This window comes from Lepidochelys kempii, chromosome 3, assembly GCF_965140265.1.
Source record: "Lepidochelys kempii isolate rLepKem1 chromosome 3, rLepKem1.hap2, whole genome shotgun sequence".
Lineage (NCBI taxonomy): Eukaryota > Metazoa > Chordata > Testudines > Cheloniidae > Lepidochelys > Lepidochelys kempii.
In genome coordinates this window covers 154328671-154345617 of record NC_133258.1, presented here as the reverse complement: position 1 = coordinate 154345617, position 16947 = coordinate 154328671, and the positions used below count along the sequence as shown (strand labels likewise).

Below are 16947 nucleotides of genomic sequence, written 5' to 3'. Positions count from 1 at the left end.
AAATTCCACTAGGTACCTATCTGTATCTTTAGGCATCTTTAAAAATCTGGCCAAAGATCTAAAAACCGCTTCAGCCATGTTATCAGTCAGTTTTTGTAAGACGGTATAAGACTCAGAAACACTGAAGAGCTATTATGCAAGAAAATATTCACATACAGTTAACAGAGAAGCAGAATTTTAGCAGACTTGTTCCAAAAATACTGGATCTTTTCCAAGAACCCACCCATCCCAACCCCTTGCTTCCATAATGGTACAGAATTTACCGGAGTTGGGCAACTCAGGGTAATGTTAGCCTTGAGGTCAAAGAAGTCAGTTTTCTCCCCTAGAGGTTGAAGCTGGGGAAAAAAAGGGGGAGGATTAGTTTTGTAGCTGTGTCGTCTCATCTTACATTTCTGTAGCAATTTTAAACCCAAAGAATTGAAAGGTGCTTCAAAAATTTAATTAAATTCAGTAATTGCATAGCTCTTGATTTGCATGTGATTGAAATGCAGCCATTTCTTGGGAGGAACGTGGCAGCTGTGTCACAGAGCACAGTAACACTAGGCAGTAGTTTAGAACAGGAAGTAAAGGAGCATACTGTATTGCTGGGGGAATTTAGGGAGGCAGAAGTAGCTGTACTGGAATTTGACCAGAATACCAGGGCTAAGGCCTTGTCTAACTTTATGTCTCCGTTGAAACATGGCATCAACCACAAAGTGCGACAGGCAGTGAGGATAAATCTTCCATTTTTTGTCATAGCACCAGTGAGTAAAAGGAAAGATAAGCATCACTGCAGGGGTTCCTCGATAAAAACTCGGGATCCTCCCTGACTAAACTCCTTTTAAAAAGTGAATTTAGAGTAGGTGAAAGGTTCTGGGCTGACAGCCATGGAGACTACAGTCCTCTGCTTCTCCACAGAACAGGTACAGCAAAGGCTACAGCAGTACAAGCATCACTTACACTGCCATACAAATGTGCCTCAGCCCCAACCTGGAAGGTGAGAAGGAAGGTCAGTCAGTCTCCATGACCCAGGCAGTGTTCAATGTCTCTTTCATGGAGACTGTTAGCTAGTGCATTCCATGGGTTTCATTCTTGTTGATGTGGACACCTGTCCAACAGGATGTGAACTGAGATGCATCAAATTCAGTTCACCTCTTAGCCAACAGATGGAAGAGACCTTTAATCAACACTGACCTGGGATGGATTTGAATAGGTGACCTCAAGACGAATGGTCTGGGTCCCCTCAACAGTGGCCTGAGCCACCCAGTCCCGCAATTATTACACAAAGGAGATGATTTTAAAGATACTTTGAATCAGTTCTGGTTGATGAGCCAGATATACAAGTTCATGCCATCCCTACCATGGTGTTCCAGAGAGCCCTGGAGAGCTGAGACTGGGATTTCTGACTCAGATGGAAACAGTCTGGTGCAAGGAAGGAGATATCTGCACGCCCATCCTGAAAAGGAAAGTGCAAAGGACATCTGAGTGCAAGAAGTTCGTTTATACTTTATTACTTTGGTTCACTGAAGTTGGAGCAGAGCCTATTGGTAGTAACTGGCATTCCCATTATACACTCCCATGTGGAAGGCCTACTGGCCATCTGGGGAGATGAAGTGGGGTACTACCAGGAAGGATCACCAAGTACGAGCAATGGGCCAACCCCAAAAGGATAAACACCCTAAAGTTCAGATGTTTAATGTGCTGTTCTATCCTGGCTCTAAAAATGGCATTGTTGGGTTCTGTGTTTTGTCTTTCTCTCTAGGATCTCCAGTGCCACAGCCACAAACTCAGCTTGGATATGAGAGTTAAGGTGGGCCTTTTTCTTCTCATGCATCACCACCAGGAATAAGGGTGCTGCAAACCGCACAATGCTCCTCAGTGGGTTTGCTCAGGTATAGCTTGGTGGAAGTTAGTACACAAGTCTACGGTTGATACACAAGAAGCAACAGAAGAAGAAACTCCATCTCTTGTAGCTCCCTCTTTTTCAGCAGCGTCAGTTCTGCAGGGCTAACAGGAGTAAAAAGCAGTAAGAGTTGTTTGTCACTGACGTTAGCAGACATAACTGAGTATACCCACAGTGTCACCTTTCAGAGCGGAACTCCAGTTTATTACTGATTTTGTAATATCTGAAACAGTTTGGGTTTGGAAGTTTTAAGAGATTGGTTTTCTCATGAGATTTTAGGGGTGGATAAAAGAGTTTGGATTAGATGGATTAAGGCCACAGAGTTTAGATCCAGAACTGAACTTCCTCAAGGTTTGAGGATGTTTTGATTAAGTGTTTTGAGTTGGCTCATTAGAGAAGTAAGGACCCGCTGCCAAGTTTTGGATCTGTATGCGATCTTCCACCAAGTTTGTAGCCAGGATTTTGGGTCAGGCCCATTTCAAGTTTGGATATAATATGGAAAAATATCTGATTTTTTTTTTTTTGCAAAACTGGAAGAAAATCATTTTTGAGGTCTAAACATTTTTCAGAAACAAATTGCATCTATTATTTTTCATTTACAAGTTTCTAGCCAGGGTCAAAACCCACAGGAAGGGCTTTTAACAAAGGCTGATCTGAGCAGAAATCAAAGCCTATGATTTTGTGAGATTTTTCAGCCCAATTTTTGCAGTCTCAGAAAAGGTTTGTTAGAAGAAGAAGCTGAACGTTTGCAACTTGTCACCAGTTATTTCTGGCATTTTCTGGTTCCCTCTGGCCCTATAATACCACAGCTCCTCCTGTTTGGAATTTGACTACATCTGTTTCCAGTTCCAGCTGAAATCAGGAAGCACAGATGTGTGAAAAAAATCAGTGAATGGTTTTCAAGTTTCAGAAAAGATTTGTGTCAGTTCTTGGATTTACTAGCTTGCTTCAGTCACTATTCAGGCACTGGAGCCCCATCCTACAGCCAAAGATGCGGGAAGGGCTGATTGCCTAAGATTACATTTTGGACTGATTACTATGTAGATCTCTCTCTCTGCACAGGCATAGAAGAGTAAGATCATGGGTCAGAAAGAGATGACGACGCTGTTAGTTAACAGTGAGGGTTATTGCCAGACAGCTTTAAGAGCTCTAACATTATGGCCAGGGCTCTCTGTGTATTTGCATATGCTGCTTGATTAATCAGTTTCCCCATCATTAAATGGGGATGATGATACTGGTGTCCTTTGCAAAGTGCTTTGAAATCTACGGATTAAAAGCACTATATAAGAGTATAACAATAACACCTTTTAGCTAACACCTGCCCTTGCTGAACAAGTGTGTGTAGATATATCTTAAATGTAATCTTTAAATAATTTCTCAAAAGTTAAAGCAGTAATCGGTATAAAAACAAATTATGTAAATCCAAGTATTGGTAACTGTTCAAGGAATTCCAACAGCATAATATACCCAAACCAAATTATATTCATATGGGAACTTCAAGAGCACCTGGCAAACCCTGATACTTTCATATACTCTAGATGGGTGGGTGAGTGCATGCATCTAACCTAACTACTGAGAGTGACCTATAGCCATACCTGAAGAAGAGGAATCTTGGTATTTCGGAAGAAAGGCTGCAGTACGACCGTGAAATTCTCCTGGGTGTCATACCTGCCGGACTCCACTAGCTTCCAAGTGCTGTTCTGTAAGAGACAAAAAAGACCATCAACCACCCACCAACCACTTTGTCATCCTTAAGTTGTGTGTAGGGCATGTAGCTGCACTTCCACCCTTGGGCTGACACAATCAGGGATCACAGACCTTCAGGGCACATGGCAAAACCCATCTTTTTGCCCTAGTGGCTGAAGAGGTTTGAGCATGATGGGAGTGATTGTTTGTGAGGGATGGTGGCTGGGTGAGGAAAGTCCCACTTATGGGTTTGTGTTAGGGATAGAGTTTTCCTGCTGATTTTGCCACACTGATATTTTAAATAATAACAAAGGTACCCAGAGTAGTAGATGGGCACTTTTTGTATATGTTGTTATAAATTGCAACAGACAGATTGCTGGCAAACCCTCTGCCCTGCCTCAGTTGTAGGCAAAGCAACTGCACTCATCCTGGCAGATGTACCTGGTAGGCTCTGGTAGCTTCCATCACCATCGCTAGCTCTTGTGACCCTTCTGTCACTGGGAAAACACAACTACACAGATCTCTGCAGAAGAGGTTACAGAAGTGACAGAAACAGCATTAGAACAAAGAGTGTAGATTCAAGAGACACTCACCCATTGCCATTCAGCATCCACGCCACCTGGGAGCTGAGCTGGATGTCTATATATTACCCTTTCTATAAGAGTGCCAAATGGCCTTTGCCATCTTGCACAATCTCAAGCCACAGTTTTACCTGTCCCTTTGCCCTACATGAGTGGTGCAGCTCACATATCAGTTTGGCAACTGCTAAGCATATCAAGGTGATATGAACTGCACTTATGTCACCCTATGTCCCATTATTTTGGGGCACCTAAAGGTGTTCTCTACACTGCAGCTGGGACATGCAATTCCAAGTTGGGTAGATGTATGTGTGCTAACTCTTGGTATCCCATAACCATAGCCAGTGGAGTCCAATCCTCTATAACTCTAGGCTTACCCCAGGGAGCCCAACAGACTCCACCAGACAAAGAACCCCAATGCCAAAACCCATATCAAATCCAGGGAACCCTTCCAGCCCCAACCCTGATCCCCGCTGGGAGAGCCCTACTAGCCTCGGAAGCAGGGAACCAAATTTTGTCTTTTCTCCCACTGAGAGTCAGTGCAGACGCCAGAGTAGGCGAAAGCTGCCTTACCCAGTGAGATGTGTGGTGCACTGTACTTGGTTATCCAGAAACATCTGCCTCAAGGGGAGGAGGTCCATTACTTCAACCAGATTGACCAGAGCCCTGGGAACCTGAAAGGAAAGTCAGAGCTTTGCTTGGCAGGAGCTTGTCATGCAAATTGCAATGCCTTTATTTTAAAGTGCAGAGCACAAGTGCAGCTCCCCCTTTCTGCCCTGGTTAACTACTCAACCAGTCCTTCCCAATTGTTGATCTTTCCTCTCCACCTCACTTGACTGAACTCGCCCTCCTCCTGCCCCTGGTTGTATGTTGGTGTCTTATTTGTCAGGCTCTCTCTCAGCATTAGAGATGAAGGCAGTGTAGGCTGCATTATGGAATTCATTGGGATACATTTGGTTCAAGGGGCCACCCCTGGGCTACCCCACAGCTACTAGAACTGGGGGAGGAAGAAGCAATGCTGACCAATGAGTTACTAAAACCACTTACTTCTGCATGCAGAATATCGAGGGCTTCTTGAATGCGGCTGGTGAAATTTACAGCTGAATAGTAATCCTCACAGAAAAAGAAGAGAAGCAGGAGTTACTGCCAATGACGTCTCACAAATGGCTTGAGACAACAAAAAGATATTGCACTGGGCATTCATTCCCATCCCCTTATTTCTGCCATGCTAGGCTGTGGTCAGTGGAATGTTCTTGCTCTCTTCCAGAAACCAAGTGGCTCAATTATACCATTACTCCGCCCTCAAATGTAGATAGGCGGAGTACAACCTTGGCTTTTCTAGAGCTCCCTGTTGAGCTGTAGCAGACTGAGTCAATGTCCAATGGGCCCCTCATCTCTGGCTGAGGGAAAGAACCAAGTGGTAAGTGTGTTCGAATGGGGTCAGCCAAAATATGATGAAAACAGAGGCACAAATGTTTCCGGGGTGTGTCATTCTACTGCTATCCATTGACATCATTAGCAGGCAAGGACACACCAGCCATAAACATCTGGCAGCAGCACAGGAGCTTGACTAGGCCTGTTTAGCCACAAGGATCCCCCCACTCTGTTGCACCCTGGGGGGGGGGCAGAGGACCTCAGTGTGCTAGTGGTAGTGAAAAGGATTGTGTACAAAAGAGACTACACCCGAGATTCAGAGCCAGGTTTAGAACTGGGGGTGAGGGGCATGAGAGGTCCCACGCTCTCCTTCTGGCAGCCACAGTCTGAAGCAGCATAAAAATCTCTGTAGCACTGACCATTACAGAGACTTCCAACGTGCTCCGTCCTGCCTCCAACACCACCCTGTGCCAGGACTTGTGCGGGGAGGGGAGGCGAGGTGAGGTGGGCGGTATTGGACTACTTGTGGTGGCCTAACACACTGCTGAACCAGGACAATTCTTCCCTGGTTAGCTGGGGGGCTTTTCCAGCCCCTGTATACCACCAAAGCCGAGAGGAAAGAATCCCGCCCTCTCTCCCTCACCTCATGCCCCAGACATGGTCAAGAAAGGCAGGCTCTTCTCTCTCTCTCTCTCTCTCTCTCTCACTTCCACATAATGGCTGGTTCCTACCCCACAGCAAGCAAGCAGAGACCACAACAATCTTAGTCTGCTACTGCTAACTGTTTAAAACTAGGCACTGCCAGAAGAGTATCTATCACTCCACACAGACCCCACAGTACTCCACAAAATTCAGCTTTGTCTGGCATATTGGGTGACCCTCAGAACTCAGGGACTTCCTTTCCCCTACCTGCAACCTTGGATTTCATGGGACGCAGAGGCTGGCTCTCCTTACACTGGTGTTTTTACACCAACACCAGTCAGCCTTGCTGCCATGCCAGCTCCTCAATCCTGCTACTTACAGGGTCTTTGCAGTAGTTGCACAGATCATTAGCTCCAATTAACACAGTGATGATCTTCCAGTCAGTGGTGAAATCGATTCTCTGCATAAAGAAAGAAAAAGTGTAAGTTCATTATGTTCCCTACTGATGTGCACACTGGGTATCTTTGGAGGCAGATCTGTTCCATGAAGCAATATCTGTTCCTTTTCATGCTGTGAGATTAAACATGCTGCATTCCAGTCAACTCACCGGATCACTTTTCATTAGTCTCACCAGGGCTCTTACTTGGTCCGGTAATTCCCTGTGGAAAAAGACAATTAGTGAGTCTTAGGAGAGACCAGCATCCATTGGAAGAATATTTATCTAGATATCGATATGGCCCCGGGGCACCTCAAACTCATGAGTGAATGTATCCTCACACTATTCTTGTGAGGTAGCATTCTCTCCATTTTATAGATGGGGAACTGAGACACAGAGACTAAATGACTTGTCCAGGTTCGCATGGGAAGTTTGTGTCAGAAAAGAATTGAATCCAGATCTCAGTCCTGTCCAGTGTTTTAACCTCAAGACCATCCTTCCTTCACCTTGTTTGACTCCCTAGAGAGCAGCTGAGAAATCCCCCACCCCCGCCAGCTTTTCGGATGCCAGGTGCAGCAAACCGCTAGTCAGCTGACAGCATCATTAGAATTGTTGGATCAGTTTATTTCTTATCGACTAAAACAGCAAGGGAGCGCCAAACCCAGAGCTCTGTACAATCCCCTGCATTAACATTTGTGTGCACTGAATATTTCCAAACCTACATTGATTCGAAGGAAATGTGCACAATAACTATTGAAATAAACATCGGACATTCCCAGGATCACAGCTCAGAGTCAGCACTTCACACTCTATATTGTGCAAATTAATGTTTCCAAAAGTTTTTCGGCCCTGATGAAAACTGAAGCAAGTATCCAGGACACTCAGGAGGGGGCTAACAAGACAGCCTTTTAATAACCATGCTAGATCTATAAAAAGCTTTGCCGTGGATTCTAGGTTACCTACACTAAACTGCTGGACCTCATTTAGCTGCTCTATCATTACGTTGATCCTCTAATATGCTCAGAATCTGAATGGAAAGCTTTGGCCTTGCAGGCAGCTCCATGGTTTTGGAATGAGATGCACCTCCCTCTGGGCCCTTGCTAGAAATACTTCACTACTGTACATCATTTCATGACATACATCTGCTGATACTAATGAACCTGACATGCATATGCTTTACATGGTAATCGGAACTTTGTTTTCATAGACTCATAGAATATCAGGGTTGGAAGGGACCTCAGGAGGTCATTTAGTCCAACCCCCTCTCAAAGCAGGACCAATCCCCAACTAAATCATCCCAGCCAGGGCTTTGTCAAGCCTGACCTTAAAAACTTCTAAGGAAGGAGATTCCACCACCTCCCTAGGTAACGCATTCCAGTGTTTTATCACCCTCCTAGTGAAAAAGTTTTTCCTAATATCCAACCTAAGCCTCCCCCACTGCAACTTGAGATCATTACTCCTTGTTCTGTCATCTGCTACCACTGAGAACAGTCTAGATCCATCCTCTTTGGAACCCCCTTTCAGGTAGTTGAAAGGAGCTATCAAATCCCCCCTCATTCTTCTCTTCCGCAGACTAAACAATCCCAATTCCCTCAGCCTTTTCTCATAAGTCATGTGTTCCAGTCTCCTAATCATTTTTGTTGCCCTCCGCTGGACATTTTCCAATTTTTCCACATCCTTCTTGTAGTGTGGGGCCCAAAACTGGACACAGTAGTCCAGATGAGGCCTCACCAATGTCGAATAGAGGGGAACGATCACGTCCCTCGATCTGCTGGCAATGCCCTTACTTATACATCCCAAAATGCTATTGGTCTTCTTGGCAACAATGGCACACTGTTGACTCATATCCAGCTTCTCGTCCACTGTAATCCCTAGGTCCTTTTCTGCAGAACTGCTGCCGAGCCATTCGGTCCCTAGTCTGTAGCGGTGCATGGGATTCTTCCGTCCTCAGTGCAGGACTCTGCACTTGTCCTTGTTGAACCTCATCAGATTTCTTTTGGCCCAATCCTCTAATTTGTCTAGGTCCCTCTGTATCCTATCCCTACCCTCCAGCGTATCTACCTCTCCTCCCAGTTTAGTGTTTTCCTTTGCTGTACAGCATATATCATAGGAGCAAAAGGTATTTCCCCTCTTCCCCCAATCTGACACACAGCTCTCACTAAGGGTTTGTCTACACAGCAAGTTAGTGCATGGCTAGCCATGGTGTAAATCTGCAGTGCACTAGCTTGCCATGCACTTTCTGAACATGTGGACACCGCTACTGCAGACTAAACGTTCCATAGCGTGCGCTTGCCGTAGTCCCATCAACCAACCACAAGTGGTCAGGAGTCAGGACCACTTTTTAGTTTCATTTTTCAAGTAAAATTTGAGATGTCCTCTAAGGCTTCAATTCAGCAAAGCACTTAGGCATACACTTAACATAAAAGAGTGGCAAAGAGTCCTATGGCACCTTATAGACTAATAGACATATTGGAGCATAAGCTTCCATGGGTGAATACCCACTTCGTCGGATGCATCCAACGAAGTGGGTATTCACCCACGAAAGCTTATACTCCAATACATCTGTTAGTCTGTAAGGTGCCACAGGACTCTTTGCCGCTTTTACAGATCCAGACTAACACGGCTACCCCTCTGTTGCTTAACATAAGAGACATGCTTAAGTGTTGTGGCTGAATAGGGATGGACTTAAGTATGTGCTTACAGCTTACAGTCAAGCACATGCTTAATTGCTTTTGCCTGATAAGGACCTAAGAAGGTATCTCCCTTTCCACGTATCTAGGCTTGGCAGAATTCAATTTTTATTTTTTCTATAATTCCAACAGACAATATCAACTTTTATTTTTAAGCATTTTTTCTATTTTTATCCATTTCAATTTTAACGGTTGTGCAAAATTATGGGGTTTAAGCATTTTTTATGTTTATCTATTTAAATTTTCATGGCTGCAGGAGATTATGGGGGGACAAACATAATTAAAGACAGTAGATGATGATTAAAAATTAAAGCTTTATAAATTTTAAAATGCAAACTGTCACCATCCCATCAAAATGTATGAAGTAAATACCCTCAAATCAAACACTAATAAGTTATCAAGCAACATTTTTTTTTTTACTTTATCTAACTGGAATTTCAATTATCGATAGAAATTTTTTCATTGGTTTGTGCTTATGCGGTGAAATCAGTGTGTGCTGGCATTTACTGATAAAAATCTATTCCTTCCAAGCCTGCACATACCCAACACGTTCATTAAAACCAGCCTTTTCAGAAGCAGCCACTGATTTTTAGCCCCTCAGCCTGAGAAAACTTTGAGCCTGATTCTCAGAACTGATGAGCGCCCACCACTACACTTGATATCAGCAGGTGGCTTAGCACAAAAACCTGAGGCACACCAAATAATTCAATTTTGAAACTCTTGGCCTTAGCTTTCATTTACAGCCCATCTTTTTACCTCTGGATGACAGGAAGAGGAATCTCTTTGGCTCCGAGAATGAACCCTTAGGAGCATTACAAAAATAGAGCCACATATTTGAACCAGGAGAAACCATTCTTTCCTCTTTATGTCCAATGCCGTGATATCAGAGAACTACATGGAGATAAACTTATCTCCTTCGATAAGGCTATAAATAAAGTGTGATAGAAATGAACTCTAAGATGGGTGCCTCTGAGAGTTCAGGGACATTACGATAGTGTCTGTTTATACAGAAAACAAACTCATGTGCTGCTTTCCTTCACTGTCATAGGCCTTCCACATGAGGAGATGGTGGGAAAGGGCAAGGACTGGTGGGCGTGGCGCGGCTGGGCAGTGGGAGAACCAGAAGGAGTCTGTGAGTGTTGTTTTCTTCACCCCCTTTATAAAAGGACAAAGTACAAAAGTACATTTATAAAAGTAAAAATATTGCTGGGAAAGCTGAGCAGCTCTACTTCCTGTCTCTGCCCAATCCAGGTCCTCTGGTGTGGCAGGTGGAGAGAGGAGAAATTCACTTCCTCACACCGGTGACCCAGCAAGTGTACAAGAACTCACTTGTTTCTCGAGATTTGTACAAGAGTTTGAATTTTGCAGTATAAGTACCTGAGAAGTACTTAGTACCTTTTAAGTTTCTGATTTTACACTATGGACCTAACTCACACCTCATGTAAGAGGATGCAGCTCAACTGTCTTCATAGACTTTAAGGTCAGAAGGGACCATCGTGATCATCTCATCTTCAGTGAGTATTAAGTTGCACCCTCTTGTACCAGATCTGAATTTGGATCAGATACTTAGCTGCAAATTCAACTTCCAAATGAAGCAGTGTCTGTAACTGACTCAGATTTGCCACCATCTTGAATTTCACAGGAAGCTAGAGATGGTCATTAACATCAGTTGCAAAGAGTTTTTCACTTATCTAAGGGTCCAGAGTATGTTCCCTGAAAGGTTCTGGCTTAAGAGCCCTGGAAAATGAAGTTCTTTATTCATCCACCCCGCAGTTACTTCTCTGGCAGTGCAGGCTTTGACAGTTTGGTCCCAGCCATGAACTGTAGGGACTGAACATCCAGAGAGAAGGTAGCTCAGATTCTATGCCTCTGGCACTCTTGGCATCCCAGTTGAGACTACTCACAAGGGTCCAATTAGCGCCAGCTGTACTGATGGCCTTTGTCGTCATGTGGACAACTGTCCCCTAGGGACTAGACTGACACATATCAGCTCAATTCAGATGGGCTACCAGACAGACACCTGATGGAAAAGACATGATTGCTGCTGACCTGAGCTGTATTCACACTGGTGACCTAGAACTGAAAGACTCTGTTATCCTGTTTCCAATCCCCTATGATAATCAGCCAACCTGACATGCCTTTTACACCAAATAAGGTAGGGACAGCTGGTTTAATTGCTATCTGATTTTTATGCTGTAAGATCAGCCCAGGATATTAGATCCCTAAACCCTGCAGGAGTTTCCTGTTCACATAGGGAGTCACTTCATTTGGAAATAAAAATGAATTCATTATAGAATGAAAATCCCTCCTTTTGCAGGAGTAGTAGGCAGAGGGAGATATTTCATAGCATCTAGCCAATGACTCCCATTTTGTCAGTGAATATTAGGGTGAGTCAGAAATCATTCTTGCAACCTGCAGGAGAAATCACTCATGAAACATTAAAACAAGATCTTGATCACTGATAAAACCTTAACAGTCATCACTTAGGGAAAGCAAATGCAGGAGCTTTCTTGGCTTCCCGATTCAGCTGCCAAGTGGAGCTGCTGGGGAAATGGAGGATTTAAAAAAAAAAAAAGAGAGAGAGAGAAAGATTGAAACAAGAGTCTTTTTAGCACAACCAATTACCAATGTCAAATACAAGCACAATCAACCAGAAATCCTGCCCAAACCGTCAGTGGCTGTGCCCAACTCAGCGGCCAGCTGCTTAATTATTTAAATACAGTATTAAGCCTCCCATCCTGCCCCATTATCTCCACATCAGAAGCTGAGACTTCTAAGATGAAAACTTGGATTCTCTTCCTAGAAAGTATAACACCGGGGATTAAGTATGCAGCCGCCTTCCATGAGGCTGCTTCTCCCAGGACATATTCAAACTGCATGAGGCTGCTACCACATTGAAATCAAAGGAACTGCAGCCACTTACACCAGGTCTAAAACTGGCCTAAAGCCTATGCCTGGCTGTCACCTGTCCTCATCTCTTCATAAGATTCTAGCAGCCTGATTGGTTGCTTTGTTTTTTTGCTGTCTCTCTCAACCACTCCTCCCGACCCTTCCAAATGTTTGAGGCCTTAATCATGGAAGATTTCATGCAGTCTCTCCCCCAGCTGCTCATTGCAAATTCAACACACTTTCACTTTCTACCACACGCAGACCATTTCCCAAAAGCCCTTCGTGCCCTAACGTTTAGCTTATAAGAGACCAAACAATTTCTTCACTTTCTTGCTCCTGGGGCACGTATGAAGACTAGACAACAGTTCAGTTCCTGTAATGGTTTTTCCAGCAAAGCTGTGTCCCAGGGTGGGCTGCTGCCCTCTCTTGCTTTTAATGGACAATGTGCTGAACTGTGCAACGCCTCCTGTGGACTAAGGTAAGGTCACCACACTCACTTTTGCCAGTGAGTGGTGATCCCAGGTCTTGAGAAGTCAAAGGCTAATGCACTAACCCACTGTTCCCTCCAATCTGTATTCCCAGCTGTATTGCTTCTTTCATCGTACAATAAAGCTGTCCTTTGGGACAAGGTATTTCCACTGGTGTGCTTACCATTGTTGTGATCCAAGGGGTCCTGGCACATGCTTCATTATATCATATGGCTATCTTATGAAAATCAAGTGAGCCATTCAGTTTATGTTCAATACAGCAGAAGCTCTGGAGCATGAGCCAGGCACCAACTTGAAGTACCCACTAGACTGGTTTTGCTCGCTATTAAGTGCAAGTTATAACAGCACATGAGACACATCAAAGGAAGTTATATGAAGTAGCCACATCCCAGCACCCCAAAGGGGGGGAAAAAATCAGCATACTCAGCCACTGCTCCAGGAACTGCCTGATTGAGAAAGGCATTCGGCTCACTGGCTCCCCCTGTGCCAATCGAGTAACCCGTGAGGTTACGGTTGAACTCCCAAAGGATATCTGAAGGAGGAAGAGGATAATGAGAAGGGAGTGAGCCCATTTGCTCATCACACAGGGGAGAAGACTAGCATTCACCATGCCCCCCTAGATTCTTGGTTTGTGTTAGGGGAAGGCTGCTGCTTGTTCTCCACTTACCTTGCTGTGCCCACCCAGGGGAAGCAGAATATTGGGCACTGCTGTTTCAGTCAAGTGATGCCAGAGGCTTAACCACTTAGTGTAGATTGTCAGACAGCACTGGATCAAGTTGCCTCCTGACTCAGACCTGGTGCAATCCCACTAACATCAAGTGCAATCAGGGGGGGCGAAGAGGAGAGGTGGACAGAGTATGTACAGGCCCATTGTATGTGACCATCCTGCACATTACCATGGTTAAAGCTTGAATGAGAAACCCCCTGGTCAGCAGGCAATTCTGTCAGGGAGCCAGAAGGGCCCTTGGCCTGGCTGATCTGGAAGGAGCCGTGAGAAGCTTATCTTAGCTGGAAGTTCTATTGTGCATATCTTTACAGCTATGCAACATCACGCTCTGATCGCAGACCTGTGTATTAAATGCTTACATGCAAGGCAGTGAATTATTCACACCCCTCTCTGTTCATTATCCTAATACTGTTGCTCAAAAATACCCGCCCCCAACACCTTTGTGTCTGTGGGGGCAAAGAATGTGTTGGTAGTCGAAACAAAGAAAGACACAATTATATTAAGGGTTCCATTTAAAAACTGTTTATAAAGGATTAATAAATGGCTTCATTTTAAATATATCATTTTAAAGGGATTAATAAAAAGTTTTAATAAATGATAAATCAATTTTAGTGTGCCATAAATCAATAGATGGTTTACAACCATGGTTTATAACCTTCTAGAACTCCTTCTACTGATGTGCTTTTAGCCATCTGCTATACACTTACTACAAAGGTCTGTAATATGCTTATAACATGGATTAGCCCTTTATAAATGAAACCTTAATATAAAGTGTCATTCAAAAAATGTGCTGAAACTTCACAGCCAGATGTAGCAGGTGCCAAACCACCAATCTGAGTTTTGAGAATAGTTGTGAAGTTGATGGACAGGAAAGTTCCACAATTCCCAGCAGTGCAGACATGCAAATATTCAGCAATATTCACTCAAAACAGGGGCGGGCAAACTTTTTGGCCTGAGGGCTGCATCTGGTTTCAGAAATTGTATGGAGGGCCGGTTAGGGGAGGCTGTGTCTCCCCAAACAGCCAGGCATGGCCTGGCCCACGCCCCCTATCCGAGCCCCCCTGCTTCTCACCCCTGATGGACCCCCGGGACTCCTGTCCCATCCAACCCCCCTGTTCCCTGATGGCCCCCCCGGGACCCCTGCCCCATCCGCTCCCCCTGCTCTCTTTCCCCTGACTGCCCCTGGACCCCCCGCCCCTAACTGCCCCCTGCTGCCCCCTCCACTCCCCCCTCCTTCCTGACTGCCCCCCTCAGACCCCTGCCCCATCCAACTACCCCTTCTCCCTGACATCCCACAGACCCCCCGCCCCTAACTGCCCCCCACCACCCCATCCAACGCCCCCCTCCTTCCTGACTGCCTGCCAGAGCATTGTGCCAGTGGTGCAGTGAGGTGAGGCTGCAGAGGACGGGACGGGAGCTAGCCTCCCGGGCCAGGAGCTCAGGGGCCGGGTAGAACGGGCCCGTGGGCCGGATGTGGCCCATGGGCCGTACTTTGCCCACCTCTGACTTAAAATATCTGATCTTGGCAAACATCCCTGTCTGGAAAGGGACTTGCAAGAGCATTTGCAGAAAGCTAACACAAACAGGGCACAAAAGCAGTCACAGCAAACTTATTTAAAAATTCAAATTAATATTCACTGAGGCTTTTTTGCAGCCTCCTCGCAGCTTCACTGATGAGGCAGCCCAGGGGATCAGTGAAAATATGGGCCATTTCCATGAATGTCCAGTCTTGTGAATTACCCCAACATAGATTTTAAAAGGTTAAGAGAAGTTCATGGTAAATTGCTGTCCACATCATAGTCATGGTGTACCAATCAGTCCATTCTCTCCCTTGAATCTTGACAACAGCAAAGCTTCTACTTACTAGGCAGGGTTGTTACATTCTTTAAAGAAGCATCCCCTCCAATACTGCAATTGGAAAGAGAAGCAAAGGCTAAGTCACTAATCTTTTAGCGCTGCTCAGACAATAAGGCGATAGATGACAAGTACCTAAGACAGATTTCCTGTCCTTGCCTGGAGGATATGAAGGATCCATGACACTTGGAAACTAGAGGTGTTTCACAACTGGGTGGAGGGATCAGGGTCTAAGTGCTTGTTTAAGGGCTTTAGTGAGATTTTTGGTAGCACTGATGCTGTCAGAAGGGTTCATGTGTGTGTTTTGCAGCTAAGAATGTGACTTCAGGTCATTAGTTGTGGGAATGCAGGAACACCTGGCTGCTGGGAGGGTGGTTGGAATTAAGTCACTTTTTTAGGGAGGGGAGAAACTGCAGGTGGATTTAAACATCCCAGGTCTGCAGAAGTCAAAGGGATTTAAACATCCCCTGCAGTGTTTATGACCTGAGCTATGAATTTTTGGGCTGGTACACAAGAACATGTTAATGTGAAATTGGCCAGACTAGTATCTCTGTCCAAGCTGCTGAGTGAAACACAATTTAAATAGTGAAAAGTAAACGTGACTGTTAACATTCATTTGGGTGTAATAATCTAAGGAGTCTATAGGGACACAGGAAAGGAAAGAGTTTGGTATACATATATAATATTTATATCTGGACTGTTTTCCATTGAGTGGTTCTACCTAGAAGCCTGATCCTGCAAACACTACAGGACAATGGGACTATTCATGGTAGCAAGAGTTACAATCTTACATGGTGGAAGGATCAGTCTCAATTCCAGCAGTACAAAGCAACACCAAAGCCAATTCAACCAGCCCCCTATGGATTCTACCTGTGTTGAGGACTCCTTGAGTGACAGATAGCTGCTATAGTGGCTCTTATTCATCTCTACATAGCAGAAGCGTGTCCAGGGAGAAGAATGGCTGGAACATTCTTATGCCCCGGTGGTTCTCAGCTGCCAGAATGACTCCTTGTGCCTGGGGGCACTTGGCTGCTCTAACTTGTAATAGGGGGCCAACACAGTACAAAGCTTCCTTGGCCCCTTCTCTGGTCTTGCACTGAGCACAGCTGAGTTGTACCAGGAAATCTGGCCCTTTATCTCTATGAGGGTGGTGAGGAGTGGAAGGAAGATCTCCAGCCAAACAGCAGCAGCAAATAGGTGGTTTTTATACAGAACCTTTTCTTTTCTTTGTTAACAGAAGCTTAAAAAGAGCAAACCTTGAGCAGCCCTCTCGAATGACAGCAGCTGTGATTCATTTGCCTTGGTGATTTTTCACTGGCTTTGGCGAGAGATATCTATTTACCTACCTATTCATCCAGTGTGTGAAACCCTCTGTGTATAGAAGTCAAAAAGCTAGTGACTGGAGTTGGTTGAAAATGTATTGCTGAATTTTTTTTAAAAACAAAAATTGCATTTATGACAAAAAACAAATTTTCAAAAGAAATGCCAAACCCGACAAATGAATATTTTTTTCCAGTTTTTGACAATTGGGAAAAAAAACAACCTTTTTCATGAGAAACAAAATATATTTCTTCACTTCCTTTATTAATGACTTACCTCCAAGCCAGCCCCCGATACTGTGTGTTCATATCCAAGATACTGTTTGGGTCAGCACCAATTCCATTACCAGCCTAAAAAAAAATGAACCAAGACAAAGACTGA

The 16947-nt window shown here is 44.7% G+C and overlaps 1 protein-coding gene across 5 annotated transcripts in view; it reads right to left on the bottom strand.

Annotated features, from left to right (window-relative positions):
• Positions 1-16947, bottom strand: part of PLB1 (phospholipase B1) — a 136107-nt gene that overhangs the window by 50726 nt on the left and 68434 nt on the right. For all 5 annotated transcript variants that reach the window (XM_073338615.1, XM_073338612.1, XM_073338616.1 and 2 more), the window contains 11 exons: positions 16843-16916; positions 15257-15300; positions 13089-13197; positions 6770-6821; positions 6542-6622; positions 5194-5259; positions 4720-4820; positions 4010-4091; positions 3478-3582; positions 1340-1435; positions 264-335 (listed from right to left, as the gene is read on the bottom strand). In XM_073338615.1, the coding sequence (XP_073194716.1) occupies positions 264-335; positions 1340-1435; positions 3478-3582; positions 4010-4091; positions 4720-4820; positions 5194-5259; positions 6542-6622; positions 6770-6821; positions 13089-13197; positions 15257-15300; positions 16843-16916 (882 nt within the window). The remainder of the gene's footprint in view (positions 1-263; positions 336-1339; positions 1436-3477; positions 3583-4009; positions 4092-4719; positions 4821-5193; positions 5260-6541; positions 6623-6769; positions 6822-13088; positions 13198-15256; positions 15301-16842; positions 16917-16947) is intronic.